We start from the raw sequence: 16,994 nt of genomic DNA, 5'->3' as shown, positions 1-16,994 counted from the left end.
CGGGCTGCTGATGGGGTGGGCCAGGCCCCGGGAGGCTCCGAGAGTGGCACTGAGCAGAGAGTATGAGAGACAGGGTGGAGAAAAGAGGCATGGGAGGGAGGGGAGGGGCGCCCGGAGCACGGCCGGAGAGAAGGATGGGGTCAGCGGGGGCTGCGGAGCCCCGCGGGCAGCCTCGTCACCGGCAGCAGCAGGAGGAGGAGGAGGAGGAGGAGGAGGAGCCGGGCAGCCTGGAGAGGGTGGAGAAAAGCAGAAAAAAAAAAAAAAAAAAGAAAACCAAAACAAAGAACAAACAAACAAAAGAACCAAAATGAGAAACCCAATGGCAGAAGCAAGTATGATATGAAAATACGTGGACAGGTGAGCAGACAGATGCCACGAAGAAGAGAGGGAAGGGGGTGGCAGAGGAGAGAGACTGGGAGGGCGTGGCAGTGCAGGGGGGTGTCATGGCAGGCTGGGGAGGGCCCATGGGGAGGACCCCACTCTGGGGCCCAGGGACTGTGCTGGGGACCACGGCAGAGAGGCCAGAGGAGGGGCCAGGGCTGGGTGGGGCCCACCTGCCCCTCTGGCTATAGCTCTCAGCTCAAACCTGGATCCTCTCCTGGAAACGGAAGCCGAGGGCAGAGTGCAGGGGAGATGGCAGGGCAGCAGCAGGTGGGGACCCATGTCCCACAGACCAGCCGGCCCGGCCACACACTGGCCTGTCCTCCTTTGAGGCCACTTGGCCACGATGCTCCAGTCCCGAGCCAGACCCGGCGGGAGGAGGACCCGTCCCAGGCCGGGCGCCTCCCAGACCCCCACAGCCCCATCCTGGCCGCCTGCTCACCTGCCGCGGTGCTCTCGTTGCCCACAGGGGTGCTGGAGCAGCTTCGGTCCATGGTGGAGGACTCAGAGGACATGGCGCCCGGGCTGCAGCCAGTATAATCCATGTACTCGTCCGTCTCGGTGTCCATCAGGCTTGGGGGGCCCTGAAAGGAAGCAGGGGGGCCCTGAACAAGCTGGGCTGGAGGCGGTGCTGCCCACAAGGGGCATACAGTCACTTCTGGCGGCTGCCAGAGTGGGACACGGGGTGATGCCCTCTGGCCCCCAGGTGGGGGAGGGGCGGCTCACCTGGGAGGAGGGTGCTCGGTCGAAGTTCTTCCCCAGCATTCTCCGCATGTGCTTCCGGGCATGGGAGGTCATCTGGTGCTTGAGGAGGAAGGAGAACTGGCAGCCCTCCCGGATGCAGTGGAAGTGGCTGTTCACCTGGTTGTACTTGCAGCCTGTGGACACAGCCCCACTTGGCTGTGAGTTTCCCCTGCGGGCCAGCCGGCGCTCATGGTACCCGCTGCATGGCGGGCACTGTTCTGGGCATGAGCACATGTCCCAGGAAGATGGCATATGGGGAAAGGGCACTTGCCCATGATGGCATTCCCGTGAGGAACCTCCCACCCCCCCACCCCCAGAAAGTCCTCAGCCACCTGGATGTCCAGAGCCTGGCTCTCCCCTCCAGTCTAGCATGGACTTGCGGGATGATGGCAGGCTGGCCCCCTCCCCTGTTCCACACACTGAGAGGTCCACAGGCTCCAGGGCAGGGGACCCTAGTGACCTGTCCACTTGATCAGCTGCTTCCCAGCATGCCATCTGTCCCCAGCTCCCCTCTGGGGACCCCAGGTGCTGCCCCCCACCCCCCGACCTTGTAGAGACAGCTGCAGGCCAGCTGGCTCTCTGCCCTGCCCCCACCCACCTGGGTTTTGCTCTGGGCCGAGGACAAACACAGCGGCCACACTGAAATGGTATCAGCAGAGGGCAGGTGAAGGCCTGCCCGTTACCATGGCACCTGAGCTGGCCAGGTGTCTTATATCATCCCCCAGCTTTGTTTTGGCTCCAGCTACCACCCAAAACACCCCAACTGAGTCAATAATGGCAACTACAGAATCCCCGACACCTGTAAGCCGAACCCAGGACCAGCATGGGTCACCGAGTGTTGATATCTGTTGCTGTGATAGCCAGCCCTCTCTCAGGCTCTGAATTATCTTTGAATTAATACCTGAAGGAAAGGTTTGTTCCCTTTCATTTCTGGCAGTTGACTGTGAATCTCTCAGCCTTCCCCTAGGTAATGGCCAGCTGGCTGCCAGCAGTGGCCCCCATCTGTATCCCCTGGGCCCTGCGGCCATGGCCCCCTGAGTCACCTGAGCCTAGGGGTCTGCACCCAGCCTGCCTGGCTCCCACCTGCCTTCCAGTGTTCAGTCTCCTCCTGGGCAGATTACTGCCCCATGTCTGCATGTGACACGTGGCTCCACCCTGGGGCAAGAGCGTGGACTCTGCATGGAGCCCACTCCCCACAGCATCCTGGGGCTGGGGCCAGCGAGCTCCTCAGGAAGGCCTTGTTCTGGGGCTGGGGGCAGCTTCCTGGCCAAGAGCTCAGCTCTCAGCAGTGAAGTTCACTCTGAAGCACCTGTCCCTGAGCTCAAGGTCACTTCCTTGCCCCGTGGTCACCTCCTTCCAGGTCACCCCAGGTTACAAATGCCCTGGGCTGAACCGGCCAAGTACCTGCTTGTCCCACCAGATCCCCAGCACCAACCCTGGTGCCAGCCACAGCAGACAAAAAAGACCTCAGCTGCCACTTCTAGCCCCCACCTCCTGCACCTCCTGCAACAGCAAAGAGCCTGGCCCATGGCTGCTCTTCAATAAACCTCTGTTGAGGGACTTCCCTGATGGACCAGTGGTTATGAATCCGCCTGCCAATGCAGGGAATGGGTTTCGACCTCTGGTCAGGGAAGTAAGATCCCACGTGCCAGAGAGCAAATAAGCCTGAGAGCCGCAACTACTGAGCCTGAACACCTAGAGCCTGTGTTCTGCAGCAAAACAGCCACATTGCCAAGCCCGTGTGCCGTAATGAGAGTAGTCCCTTGCTCGCTGCAACTAGAGAAAGACTTCACACAGCAAGAAAACCCAGCACAGTCAAATAAAAAAATAAAAAATAATCAAAAAAATAAAATGTCTGCTGAGTGAGTGAATGAACAAATGAACATCACACAGCCCATTATGGATAAAAACCTAATAGTTAAAACCATGGAAAGACATCCCAGGGCAGAGAATGTCAGGAATTTTTAAAACTTACCTGCAAGGCCCTCTTGAAAAGAAAAAGAAAAGAAACCAAGTCTGGAGACCAGAGATGAGGCTCCAGGCCATTGCCCTGGCGGGTGACTGGAGTGTTCTAGGTCACCCTCACCCCTCTTTCCAGGCTTTTGGGGTTTTGACTGTTTTCCCAGTTTGACAATGCCTGGTCTGTGACATTAAAAAAAAAACAAACCCATGGAGCCTGATGTGTGGCAACAAGAAGTGGCACCCGGGCCTCTGGGGCCAGAGACACAGCCCTGCCCACTGGCCCCCAGCCCTGGCCTGTGGTACCTAGCCTGCCGCACTCCTCACGCTTGGTAAAGTACTTGAACCCATTGGCTGCCCGCCGCTCGGCTTTCTCGTGCTTCTTTATATGCCATGGCAGCTTGGTGGTGATGTTGGTCACAAAGTAGCAGCCAGTCCGGAGACAGTGGTAGTGCCCACGCATCCGGAACTCGCAGTGCTGCAGGGAGGGACAGGAAAGTCAGGACCAGGCAGGCAATGGCCGTAAGCCCCACCTGCCCCAGGCCTCTGGGCTATGGCTGGCCCTTTGCATTTGTGTGTCCTTCCACGCTTAGAATCAGCAAACACAACTGTGTAAAGATCATTCATGTTTTAAAAAGCAGTAAGTCCCTTCTGTCATTTGACTAAGGCATCCTATCTGGTGTCATACCAATCTCTCTAAACCCACACCCAGAGCAGACATCACTAATCTATCCCAGCACTCTTCTCTGTGTGCCCAGACCTAGGCAGACAACACGCATCTACCCTGGTACACTCCTTTGTCCGGATCTAGGCTCAGACTCCTCCTCAAGGCACTGTCAGGCGGCCCCTACAAATCTTGGGGGTAGGCCTTTATAATGAATCTGATCTGCCCTTCCTGTCTGGAGCACAGACAGTTCAATATCTGTCCAATGTTTTAAAATTCCAGGCCTCTAGAGAAAAGGAGCATAGCCATTCCAGGATGGGCAGAATGATGCGAAGTGCCCAGCGACTGCTCATCATAGAGTCATCACCAAGGGTTAGGATAAAATGACAGACCTCCCCAAACGAGCACCAAGCTGAACTGCTGCCCAGGGGTCTCCAGGGACCTGGGGCAGACAATGTCCTTTCCAGAGTCTGGAGGAAGCCAGTTAAAAAGGGTGTGAGGAACAGAGTCTCTGCCAGGAGGAGCTGATCCAGGGCCCTGTGCCTCCCTGCTCCCGCCCCTGCTCCCGCCCCAGGCCCCACCCTGCCCATCGGCCTTGCTGACCTGGTTGGGACAGAGGCACTGCAGGGAGTAGTAAGCAAACTGGTCTCGCACGTTCACCAGGTTGTTGTTGGGGTTGATGTGGTCCAGGCAGTGGGACTCGGCCTTGCCAGAGGTTTTGCAGACGTACTTGCAGTTCCCAAAGAGACAGTGGAAGTGGAACTTGTTGGCATACTTGCAGTCCGTCGCAAGGCAAGGATCGCTGGAATGAAACCACGGCCCAGGTCATTGGCATTCCCAGTGCCCTGCCCGCCGATGTCCTGACATTGGCTCACACTGGGGTTCTGCTCCCCAGTCTCCCGTGGTGCCCTCAAGAGGAATGGCCCTAGGACTGCCCTCTTGCTCAACAGGGCTATTTGGCCAGAGGAGACTACAAATCCCAGCATGCAACCTTGCCCTCTTTTTAGAGCTCTGCTGGCGCATGAGGGATTGCGGTATGCAGGCTGCCCAGAGCACTGCATGCTGGGACACGTAGTTTCCACGGCCACACCTCAGGCTTATAGATAAGGATGGCTGCAATCATTTCTTGGATATGAAAATGAGAGATGGTGCTGCCAGCCTGGCGGGACGCCAGCGCAAGCCTGGCTGGCGTGGCACAGGCGCTGCCCTGGCTGTGGCTGACTGACAGCATGCAGATGGGTGGGCAGCCCTATCAGGACGCTTTGCTACCGCGGGGCCTCAGCCAGTGGGAACCTGTGCCTGGTGTCAGGTCCTGAGGCTCAGCTGCTGGGGCTTCCAGGGTCAGCTTGGAGCTCGGGGCTGCCCACCCACACAGAGAACACAAGCCAGCTCAGTGGTGGGGCGGGGTGCCAGGTGAGCCCTGCCTGCCTGTCCTGAGCAGCAGCCCCCTGCCCCAGACCCCTGCTTCCCAGGCTTGGGGCAGTAGTGGGGGGTGCTGTGCTCCGGCTTCTACCCTTTATGGCCTGGCTGACAACACGGCTGCCCTCTACATCCACATTGGACCTGGATGGAAACTCTGACCAAGGCCAGGATGCTAAGAGGGCTGGGGAGGTGAACAGAGGAAGGGAAGGTGGGGAAGGGTCAGAGCGGAGCGCAGGTGCCCTTCCATGCTGTGGGCCCAGCCCCAGGTGCTCAGACAGGGAGGACAGCTGCCACTCAGGCGGTATGTGTTCACATCCAATTTATTACTTTTATTGAGAACAGGAAGCCACACGCATCATGATACAGAGTCACCGTTCTCGCCGCAAGGAGCCACCACCATCCATTGAGGAAGGTCCCTTCCACCCACTGAGAACTCAGGCCATTGTGTAGGCAGGCGGAGGCCCGGAGGAGGGCCTAGCCCCTTCGCCCCCACCCCCCTGTGACTTGGCTTGCCCTGCAGAGATTCAGTTGTGGGCAGGAGCCACAGAGACCAAGAGGGAGGCCCAGAGGGAGACGTAGCCCTCCTTGCCGGGCAAGGCCCACCCCTCTCAGCCCACCCCAGCTGGTCCTCACAGCATCGCCACTGGTCTTTCCAGAACTGTGGCCACTAACTCCACCATCACCCCCCACCCTGGCCACTTGCTCCAGGAACAGGCAGTGAGGTCTGAGCAGCAGCAGCAGCAGCTTTGGCTAGAAGGACATGACCCGGTGACTGGGTCCCAGAGAGGCTGGGGACGGCCGGGGCTCCTGCAAGGCAAGGAGCAGCGCCTCCTCAGCGGCCCTGGCTAGCACCTACTCCCGAGACACCCGGGGGACACAGGACTCCCGGCTCATTGAGGGACTCACTTCTCCTGGAACTGGAGGAATCCGGGTTTGACCTGGGGCTTGGCGTTCTCTAGAGAAGTCGTTGCCAAGGGCGAAGTGGGCAGGTGAGGCACTGATGCTGGAATCTGAGGCATCTGGGGTATGGTGGAAGCCAGCTGCTTCCAGGCGAGCAGGGTGGGGGTGGAGGGCACGGCGGCCAGGCTGGGAGTGGGCCCCTCGAGAGAGGAAACCGTGGCCGTGGTGACGGGTGGCGCTGGAGGGGACGCGGGGGCCAAGGAGGGTTTGGTCTCAGCAGCCGAGGCAGGGAAGGCAGCCTCTGGGTTTCCTTTCACTGCTCCTCCCTCCGTCCGGAAGTGGAAGCTGTGAGAGGCAGAAGAGGGGGTCTCAGGTAGGGGGTAGAGAGTGCCCTTCCCCGTGCACCTGCCTTCCTGCTGTGGGCAATCCCATCTCAAGCCTAGGGGGCCGGTGTCCCCACCTCGTCTTCAGTGCCAGGTGCCGCCAGGAGGGAAGGCTGAGAGCAAACGGCTCTGTCCTTTGATCTGCAACTTGGGCTCCTGGCTCTGTCCTAATGACACCTCCTTGTGACCTTCTAGATGCGCTGTCCCTAGCTCCTCCATACTAGGGACACAGCAAGTCCTGGCTCAGGAAGCCCACCCTTTAAGAACCTGCTCTGAGATTTAAAGATGGATCTCAGGCCAGGAGCTGGAGCTGCCTAAGCACTGAGAAGAGCCTGACCTGCGGCTTAAAGAGCAGTGAAGATCTGTTTTAAATGTTTACAAGTTCTGGGTTCAATTACAGCAGGCAGTTGGGCTTGCTGCTTTTCAGCTCAATGAACTTTACAAATTAATTTCTTTTATTTTTAGGTCAAAGAGAATCTATAAATGCAGTATTGTGGCTTGGAAAGGCCTTCACCTGGCGTCCCTGCTGGGGTCAGAGCTGGGTCTGCAGGAGGGCTGAGGGCTACATGGGGGTGGGTCTGGGGGCAGAAGGGGCTCCTGCTCCAAGTGGGGCCTGGGTGGGCTGAGGGGGCCTAGCTGGGGGCTGAGCTAGTGGGAGGATGGGAAAGTCTGCCTTTGGCCAGGCAGCACCGCCTGAGAAGCCAGCTCAGCTTCTGAGGTCTCAGGGGTCCTGCTTGGAAGGCAGTTAGAGGCTTGTGCAGCCCCCAGCCCTGAGCCAGGCTGTGATGAACGGGGCTTGGTTTACACGGGTCCCCGACCCCCACTCACTTGGCGTGCTTGATGGCCCCGTCCAGGGTGCTGAAAAGCGCGCCGCACTCCTCCACCACGCAGTGGAAGTGGGCCTTGTGGAGGAAGTCACACTGGGCGTTGCAGAAGTCCTTGGTGCCAAACCTGGCAGAGGAGCCGGCCGCTTAGAGACCCTGGGGCTCTGGGCAGGCCAGGGTGGGTGGTGGGGCTGGCCCCTGGCCCCTGGCTCCCGGGACCCATGGGCTTGGCCCTCCCCTCCCCCTTGCTCACCCAGAGCCCCTCACCTGCGAAGGTACACCTTCCAGGGCTCTGAAAGCTTCTCCTGAACCATCGCCTTCACAGCCTTGCCCAGGAATGGGGGGGACTCCCCGGTGGGGCCTCCCTCTGTGTCCGTCTTGACGTTCAACAGGCTGCCGAGGTTGGGGCTGCCCTGAGACATCTGCCAGGAGGACAGGCCCGAGCTTCAGGCTGGGGACCTCAGGACACTTGGCCCAACTGCCTTGGGACCAGCGGCAGCTCTGGGCCACTTGGATCTCTCCAAACTGACCAGAGCATCACAGTGCTAGCAGCTGGGAGGAGAGTAAGCCCGACCCCACGCAGCTTTGGCTGCACAGGAACCCACAATGAATGGATGCCGCCGCGGGCAGCCTGCTGCGCCTCCTCGGCCCCGCAGAGCTGCCAGGGCTCTGCCACACAAACCCCGTGCTGCTAGGAGCCATCACTCAATCTGTGGCCGAGACTCAGGGCACACACTCCAGCCCAGCTTTCCCCAGACTTCGCGGCTCCCTGGTTATTTTCCTGCCAGGTTTTCAAAAGAAGTGCAAGAGGAGGAGGGATGGGGGGAACCCCCACGAATTCCTTGAGAACAAGAGAAGGCACACAAAGAAGGAGCTGAGAGGCAGGGAGGGCGGCTCACGGGGTGAGAGCAAGACAGGCAGACTGCCTCTGGGAGCGGAGGGGGGCGGGGAGCCCATGGAAAAGCTTGACCCGCACGGGTGGGGTGCAGGGCTCGGACAGGAAGGAACAAGGGGGTGCAGGGAGCAGTGACCCCAGGATGTAAAAGGGGGGCAAGAGAGCAACAAGGGGAGGGAAAAGGTAGAAGGCGTGGGCACCCTGGAGCCGAGGCCAACAGGAGCCCAAGGGCCCAGCGGGACCCCCACCCAGTGAGGTCCGGCCCAGACCCAGCTCCCTCCTCGGCAGTCACTTGTGTACAGTAACCAAATTAATCTTGCCGTAGTCAAATTTATCATGTGAAGGGGGGAAAATATATTTGAGATGATGTATAATTTACAAAGACCCTGCATTATTTAAAATAAATATTCTGGAGCGACCTCTGCAGAAGGCGTCCAAGACCATTACTCAACCCGAAAAGTGGAAATTGATGCTTTGCTCCCACTTTAATCTCCCCCCCCACCTTTTTAAACAAACAAAAAATATATAAAATAAATAAAATTAATAACTAAGAGCAAAAGAAGTTAGAGGGCTCTGGAAAAGCTTTAGGAACCCTCCATCTGAACGGAAAAAAAAAAGGGTGTCAGAGGCTGGAATATATTTCTTCAGCCAGTTCATTAAATTAATTTGTAAGCAGTGGCTCTGAAATTATATCCGATGAAAAATGGCCTCAAAATTTAAATGGTACAAACTCATCTTATTAGAGGCAAAACATTAAAAAACAAACACATCCCCCCCACCCCCCAGCAGAGCTTTAATTTCTCTGGGTGGGGGAATGGGAGGCGTGTGATGGATGGTTCTTACCTTATTCATAAGCGAGGATAAAAGAGATGAATTTGCCGGGACTGCGTGGCCATTTGATTCATTACTGGAACACACAAACCAAGGGGCTTTAGCTCAGACGTTCGTGGGACCGAGCCCGGAGATTCACCCCTCCCAGCCGGCCCATGGGGCACTGGCCCCGCCCAGCTACATTTCCCAGGGCAGGTGGATGACCCCTGGCCAGGAGAGGTGGGCCCCTGGCCCTGTGGGGTCTGGCTCTGAGGGTGCTGTCCCCATAGCCTCCTGCAGGGGGCAGAGCTGGGAGGCCTGGGGCTCCCCTCACCTGGGCTCCTTCAGAGTCAGGTCTAAACTGCGGTCCTGGGAGGCCTCGTGGGGACCTGGGGCGCCAGCACTCTCACCGGGCTCCTGCTTCACCGGGGCTGGGGGGAACCTGGCAGGGGTGGCCTGCTGCCCGTTTCCTACAGGGGAGGGGAGGGAAGACGGTGTTAGAGGGACCGAGGGCTTCATAGGGGCACCAACCGGAACCCCCCGAGGGGAAGACGGCGGGCGGGTGGGCTGAGGCCCCCCGGGAGCCTAGACTGCTGGTCAGTGGTTCTCCCCACTGACATGATCGCTTGTGACGCTTCCCCCTGTGTGGCAATTCTTCAAGTGATAATTATTGCAAAATTATGTCAAAGTTGTCCTGGCTCAGGGCCTCCTGGAGGAGAAGGGTGGGAGGCTGGGGAGGGGGCCGGGACTGGGGTGGGGGCCCTTCATTTTCTCCAGCGACTGTCACAGTCAATTTGCGGGGCTGCCGCTTAGGCTTTTATTAAAGACTCTGTTAATGCTGAGGGAAAGTGGCAGATCTAGACTGGGAGCTGCGCCCCCTCCGCAGGTCCCGTCCCCACTGTTGCCGGGGCGACGGCCCTGCCTTCCACTGAGCATGCCCAGGAGGGGCATCTGCTGTGTCAGGGCTATGGAAGCTGACAGCCAATCAGAGCGGTTCAAACTATGTGACCTCGGCCGTCAAGCTGTCCAGGGCAGGGATATGAGGCCCACCCTTGCCAGGCAGGGCTGGATGGGGTGGGTGGGGGGAGCGGGCGGGGTGTGGGCATGGGTGGAAAGGCTGGAGCTGGGTGGGCAGAAGACTCAGGAGGCCAAGCAGAACAGGGCTGAAGAAGTTGCTGACAGGAACATGTCCACGGAGCCTTTCCCCACAATCCCCAGTGACTGAAATATTAATCTGCCCCAAGGCGCTGCAGCTGACAGAGAGCTGCTTCACAGACAGCAAGTGTCATTTTATTAAAAAATAAAGGAAAATGGCCCCCTCCCCTTCGCTTGACCTTTCTTTTCGGGGAAGGAGCTTTTTCTTAAGAAAAGAAAGTACTTGACAGCCTGGCCACCAAGCCCCGTGTGGCCCCAGCACCAACCAGAGGGGCATGGCCCTGGGCAGCCTGGCCTGGCCGTCTGGCACGTGGAGTAGAAGGTAGGTGCAGGCTGACAGGAGTGTCCCAGTGGGGAGGCGCCAGTTTTCAGGACTCAGAGTCCACATTCCAGGAGCTTCCCAAAGCCGCTAGCGCAGGGTCCCCAGGGAAACAGGGCCCTGACCTCCAGCCAGCTCAAGCTCGGGGGGGACCACAGGGACCCTCAGTCTTGGTGAGTCTCCAGACATTCTCAGGAGCCAGACTACTGAGGGCCAACTTGGCCACCTCCCAGGGGGCGTATTTGGAAACAGTATATCCCCCACTGTTCCATCAGCTCCACAAGGCAAGGACTTTGTCTGTTGTCTTCCTCGCCATGTCCCCAGCCCCCGGCCTGGCGCCTGGCTCTGCAACAAGCTGCCCTCAGTGAGCATCAGTGGTTGATGAATCAATGAACAAAGTGAGCCCCATCCCAGACAAAAGCAGAACTCTTCTTAAAGATCTTACTAATGCTAATTACCTGGATGGGGGGAAACAGATAAAGAGGAGCAATGGAAACAAAAAAGCAAAAAAAAAAAAAAAATTCAGAGGAAAAAAAGTAGAACATTCTTTTAAGGAGCAGAAAACTTGAGAGAAAAGGGAGTCACTCTACATGATTAGCCAGAGGAAAGACAGAGATATGATCCTGGCAACTCCAACACAGCAGCCACTGACCTGATGTGGCTCAACTGAAAGAAACCCCGATCCAGGTCTCGGTCCCACTAGCCAATTTCAAGCACTCAACAGCCCTGTGACGAGGGGCTACCATATTGGACAGTGCAGAATGGAACGCCTCCACTATCACAGAATGTGCGACTGTACAGTGCTGATGGAGAGTGAGAGCCTGGGCAAGGCATCCTTGGTCTCAAGGGGCTGTCCAGGCCTGAATCCCCCGAGCATCCCTGCAGTGAGGTCACCCTGGCCCTGGGCTGAAGTCGTGTCCCCTCCTGTCACCTGGAGGAGGTCCCAGGGAAGCCTGGGGCTCAGGGACGGCCCCCATTGGGGCTGGACTTGTGACATGGCAGGGTAGGGGGAGCTTGCAGAGGCCCTGGGGATGCATAGGTACTCTGTGAGGCTGGGATCACTGCCCCTACTTCACAGATGAAAAGACAGAAACAGGAGTTGCCTGGGATGGGCAGGTCAGAGGAAGGGGCCCCAAACAGGAAATAAAGAGGATGGAGGCAGAGATCAGGAAAGAGGGGCACGGGGGCCTTGGGGCCAGGGATAGAAAGGCCCCCTTGCCAAACACCCCCACTCTGCTCTGCACAGGGGCCAGCGAGCTCCTGGGGTTGGAGAGGAGTGGGCTTCCCAGGCAGGGCCCAGCCTGCTCACCTGGGTCAAAGGGGGCAGAGGGCTTGAGGGCGGCCGCGGCCAGCCTAGCCATCATGGGCGAGATGAGGCCTTTGCTGGCTGAGATCCTCTCCATGATGGAGGCAGGGGCCACGGGGACCGAGGCAGCCCCTGCCGCCGCCGAGTCACCGGCTCCCGAGGCTGCCAGGGCGGGCGTGTCAGGGGTTGCTGAGCCTGCTGTCCCAGACGACATGGCACCCATGAGGCCGGGGGCACCCACCGGCAGGGAGGCGCTGCCCCGGCCAGGAAGGATGGGGAAGTAGGGTGCGGCGCTGGCCAGGCCGGAGTTGGAGAGGGCCAGCGCCAGGGGGATGGAGCTGGGCAGGCCCTGGGCCAGCAGCCCTGAGATCTTGCTGTTGGGAGGCTTGGTGGCGCTGGGCACGGCCTCGGAGGCGGCAGTGGCCGTGGCCAGGGAGGCGGAGGACTGCTGGCTGGTGGGGGAGGCGCTCAGGCTGGAGTTCTTGCTGCTCAGGGCCGAGAAGTCGACCAGGTCGTCGTTGCTGGACTCCTCGTGCTCTGTGTCCTTGGCGCCCAGCAGCGAGGGTGGCAGCCCCAGCACGCCGGAGCCTGAGGCGCGTATGTGCCTGCGCTCATGCTTGCGCTTGTGCGAGGTCATCTGGCTGGTGGAGGTGAAGGTGAAGCCGCAGCCGGCGCGGATGCAGTGGAAGTGGTTGGTGGCCTTGCTGTACACGCAGCCCTCGTACTTGCACTCCTCATACTTGTAGAACTTCTTGAAGCCGTCCTTGGCGTAGGCGTCGTCCTTGATGTGGTAGCTTTTGTGCTTCTCGATATCACACTTGTTCTTGAAGGTGAACGTGCAGCCGGGGCGCCTGGGGGTCGGTGGGGGGGGCACACAGGGAGGCTGTCATGGGGCCTCGCGAGGTCAGGAGGACTCCCTGCCCTGCTCCCACGGTGGCCCCAGGAGGGATGGGCCTCGGGGTGGAAGACCAGGCTGGACGCTCAGGCGCGGCCTCTGAGCACCCCTTGGCTCCTGCTCCTACGGCCCTGAGGAGGCAGGGCTCCGAGCCACCCAGGGACCTGGGGCCCTGCCTTCCGGCCCTCCCCAGGCCAGGAGCCTCCCCAGCCGCCTCCGCTCACCTGCAGTGGAAGTGCGTGGTCTTCTGCCCGTAGAACTGGCAGTCGGCCGTGCCGCAGTCCTCGGTGGCACGGAAGCGCTGGAAGCCGTCGTTGATGAGCTGGGTGTTCTTCTTATGGAAGTTCTCGTGGGTCATCACATCCGACGTGCTTGTGTACACCTTGTTACAGCCCACCTGCAGGGGCCAGAATGGCAGTCAGGGGAGCTGAAACCGGGCACCCCAGTGAGCTCAGAGAGGCTGTTCCTGCAGGTGCAGTTGACCCCAGTGGGGGAGCTTCAGCACCCATCAACATCCAACTGGTGGGACTGCAGTTAATGAAGGATGACCCCTCAGGCCCCCCAGGGCCTGGTCTGTGCTGGGTGCAGGCTGTCTTCAGAGAGCCTGGGACACCTCCCCACACAGGCGTGGGAGTCCTGCGCTGCAGGAGGTAGCTTTTGGGTCCCCAATCTGTGGCTCTATCTGTGAAGCCCCTGAGTGAGCAGGGCTGGACCCAGGGGCCTGGCGGTCACCTTTAGCCCAGGGACTTGCTTGGCGGACAGTTCCTGGCACGGGGCCCTCCCTACCCCACCCGAGCTGGGCCAAGGCAGGCAGTGTTGCCATATTGAGTAAAAACCAGTGGAATCCGAACACTCTTGAGGGCTGGGCCGTGCCAGTGTCTGCACCATCTCAGAGCCCGGAGAGCAAGCCCCCCTCTCCTCCTGGCCCAGGTTGTTTCACAGAGGCCATAACAACCCCCTGACAAATATCGGGGGAGGCGCGGCGGCTGCTATTTGCAACCCAAAGTCGCTCCCCCTGGACCTGACACCTTGAAAAAGCCCAGACTCTGCGTGGCATTAAAACAAAGAATTAAACAAAAACCTCCTCAGGAACCATTTGCAATGCTGCTCTTGGTGTTAAAGCCTGAAAAATGTCGGTCTGTATAAACAGCTAGCTGAATTGCACCCACACCAAGTATGGCCATGGGGAAGGCCCCACCCCGGCCCACCGGGCACTGCCCGAGCCTGAGCCCTGGAGACCCTCTCCTCTGACCGAAAGGAGAAAGGGAGGCGCCCCTCCCCGGGCAGGCCAGCCTCCGGGGGAGGGTGGGGTCGAGGGCGGGGGCGGGGCACCTGCATGCAGTGGTAGTGGGTGCTCTTCCCGTTGAGGTGGCAGCCGTGGTAGTAGACGCTGCAGTCGTCCAGCGGGCTGAAGCGCATGAAGCCGTGCTGCAGGGAGTTGTCCCGCTTCTTGTGCATGTTGTAGTGCCGGATCACATCCTGCTTGCTCGTGAACCTCTGCAGGGAGAGGGCCTAGTGGGTGGGAGGCTGTGCCTGGCCCCAGGGCCCTCCGGTCCTCCTTACAAAGAACTCTATTTGGGTCAAGGCAGCCCAGATTGCCTCAAGGCCAGCACCCTGGACTTGGGAGGGAATAATTTAGAAGGTTCCAGAACCACAGACCCTTCCCTGACCTTTTCCACGTCTCTCCATCATCAGGCCCAGAAGCAGAGAAGACGAATCGGGCCAAGCCTTTCAGCCAAGGCCTCTGACAGGTGACAACTCATTTTGTCTAGTGTCACCGATGGGCCCTGCCAGGCTGGGCTCCCTGGTGAGACAGGCCACCTGCATTCCCCTCCCACTTGCTTGCTCTGTACTCACCAGAGGATGAGCTTTGAACATAAGGGAAAGTCTACCTGAACCTCAACATAATCATCTGTAAGATGGGGCAGCAGTACCAGCCTCACGAGGACGCTGGAAAGAACTGATTAGACAAGGTATGCAGGCTGTCTGAGCAGTCCTTGGTGCGTGGTGGACTCAGTGCATTGGAGCAAGAATAATTACTACTGGGGAGGCAGAGGGCTCCAGACCCCATCAGTCGCCTGTGGGCAGCAATCTGGGGATGTGGACAGGCTGGGAGTTTTTCTGGCCTCTCTTCCTGCCCAAGTCAAGTTCGGGTGGCCCAAGTAGAACCCAGCAACCCTGTCCTGCTTCCAGGAGGCTTCTCCGCTGCTGTGCCAGCCTGCAGGAGCAGGGCCAGTGCCCATGGGACATACCTGGTAGTTGCACTCGGGGTCGAGGCAGTGGTAGTGCTCACGGTACTGGTAGGCGCAGTGGATGTGGCCACAGTGCTGACTGCCTGAGAACCTGCAGGGAAGAGGGGGTGGGCTCAGGCCTCTCTGGATGCCAGCTCCAGGGTCCTCAGCCTCTGTGGCTGAGAAGAGTCTGTGTCTGTGCTCCAGAGGACTGCTGCTGGGGTGTGGGGGTCCTGGGGGGAGATCTGGAGGGGGAGAGGTAGCCCCTGTGTCCGTGAGGCAGAGACTGAGAAGGCCAAGGAGAGTGATGGGGCCGCTGGGAATTCCAGACCCACTGAGCTGCAGACTGACCCTTATCTGCCCCAAGAAGTAATGCCGGAACTGGGGAGGGGGGCACAGAGGCCTGGCGCCAATGCTGGGGGGAGGAAGCGGGGCCAAGGCAGAGGCCAGAGTAGGGTCAGGGGAAGAAGCCTAGGATGGGATGGGATGAGGTGGGGAAGGCATGAGCCCCAAGGTGGCCCAGCCACTGTTTCTGCAGGTGCTGCCCTCCCACTCCCCACCAGCACCGGGTCAGGTGCTGGGGACCCCAGTCGGGCCAGCCCACGGCTCTGTGACTGAGAAGTGTTAAAGGGCTCTCTCTGTCCTGGGTTTTCCCGACACTTTCAACAGTCCAGAGTGATGAATTTTTAAAGCCCAGCATCTGTTTGGCTTCCCATGGTAGGGAGCATGTTCTCCAGCCAACTCCCCAGCTCGGAGCCCCTACTAGCTGCCTGGCCACCACCGCCTGCGGTCCAGAGCACTGTGGGCCTTCTCCGGGGTCCAACACTGCCAGAGTGGGGGATCTCGCAGCCTGAACGGTGACCACCCGGGAGAACACCCCGTGACAACTGTGGGCAAGGTGGTGGGCTCAGCCTGCCTGCCCCACCATGGAGCGAGTGAGGGGAAGCCCTGTGTAACGGGGAGAACCACTTGCGAATAAAGGTTTAAGCTGAAGCTGCCAAAAGAGCCATCTGCTGAGGCACTAATAATAATGATAATAATAATAATAAAGAGAGCACAGCAAAGCTGAAAAGACAAGGAGGGACAGGAGGGAGACACAGAGAGGGACGGAGATTAGCAGAAAGACGGCTGCCAGGGCCTGGCCCGGCCAGGTGCTGCCCCGCCAGGTACTGCCCGCCGGGGGCCTGAGCTGGGGAATCTGATGAGGTGAAGTTTTTTCACCTGCCAAGCCCGCTGCCTTAAGGAGGTAAAGGGGCAGGCCTGGAGTCAGGTGGTGAGGGTCAAGGTCTAGCCCGGGGTAGCAGGGGGGCATTGCACACTGAGGCCACCTGCCCACACCCCTTCTCATCCCCTTACTGTTTCACAGTGGCTTGCATTGCCCTCCCTGTACTCCCCGCCCCCAAGGCTCTGGATTAGCTGTGGAGGGGGGCCTGGTGCTCACCTGTGGCCGAGCCCTGCTAGCGGGCCCTTTCAGGTACCTGAGTCCTGCCTGGGGTACAAGCTGCTTAAGGGCCTGTGGTCTGGACCTCATGAAGGGGGCGGGGGCTCTGAGATGGGGCAGAGGGAAGTCCCTGGAGGGAGTCTGGAAGCAGGAGTGTGTGGGGATGGGGAGGCAGCAGGCAGCTGATACTAGCGGTCAGATGGGCATGCAGTCCCACGGTCCCCAGCATTCCTGCCCCGCCCACCTCTCCAGGGCAATCTCCTCCCCAGGGGCCTACCTGGCAATATATTTCTGGTAAATGTTTACATCTTCAGTGACAGCTGGTTTATCTGTGGGCAATCCATTCCTGGTGAGAGACACACAGGGCACAGCTGATGAGTGGACGAGGCAGCCTCCTGCCCCAGGCGTGTCTGGGGGCAGCTCCCTGCCCTGGGGTCCTGACCCTTGTCTCTCTTGCTCTGTAGCATCCTGGGCACTTGAGGTGGGATGGGAAAAGTCCTTTGGCAGAAAACTAGCACAGCTGGGTTCAGTTGGCCCACCTTCAGCAAGGGCTAGGCTGTCTCAGGCTGGCAGGGCGGGAGGGCTCCACCCTGAACATGGGTCTGACCTAGAGTCCAACCCTCAGGAAGCCTGGGAAGCTGGGGCCCGGCCCCTCTTGCACACAG

The 16,994-nt window shown here is 59.4% G+C and overlaps 1 protein-coding gene across 3 annotated transcripts in view; it reads right to left on the bottom strand.

Annotated features, from left to right (window-relative positions):
- CASZ1 (castor zinc finger 1) overlaps positions 1-16,994 on the bottom strand; it is a 154,643-nt gene that overhangs the window by 5,411 nt on the left and 132,238 nt on the right. For all 3 annotated transcript variants that reach the window (XM_042257266.2, XM_042257267.2, XM_027975648.3), the window contains 14 exons: positions 16,607-16,675; positions 14,910-15,000; positions 13,990-14,154; positions 12,882-13,054; positions 11,766-12,613; positions 9,317-9,452; positions 9,016-9,079; positions 7,545-7,699; positions 7,282-7,404; positions 6,077-6,415; positions 4,352-4,550; positions 3,391-3,562; positions 1,108-1,259; positions 824-965 (listed from right to left, as the gene is read on the bottom strand). In XM_042257266.2, coding sequence (XP_042113200.1) covers positions 824-965; positions 1,108-1,259; positions 3,391-3,562; positions 4,352-4,550; positions 6,077-6,415; positions 7,282-7,404; positions 7,545-7,699; positions 9,016-9,079; positions 9,317-9,452; positions 11,766-12,613; positions 12,882-13,054; positions 13,990-14,154; positions 14,910-15,000; positions 16,607-16,675 — 2,828 coding nt within the window. The remainder of the gene's footprint in view (positions 1-823; positions 966-1,107; positions 1,260-3,390; positions 3,563-4,351; positions 4,551-6,076; positions 6,416-7,281; positions 7,405-7,544; positions 7,700-9,015; positions 9,080-9,316; positions 9,453-11,765; positions 12,614-12,881; positions 13,055-13,989; positions 14,155-14,909; positions 15,001-16,606; positions 16,676-16,994) is intronic.

This window comes from Ovis aries, chromosome 12 (genome assembly GCF_016772045.2).
Source record: "Ovis aries strain OAR_USU_Benz2616 breed Rambouillet chromosome 12, ARS-UI_Ramb_v3.0, whole genome shotgun sequence".
Taxonomy (NCBI): Eukaryota; Metazoa; Chordata; class Mammalia; order Artiodactyla; family Bovidae; genus Ovis; species Ovis aries.
The sequence above is the reverse complement of the archived record's forward strand: the minus strand, read 5'-3'. Positions and strand labels throughout refer to the sequence as shown.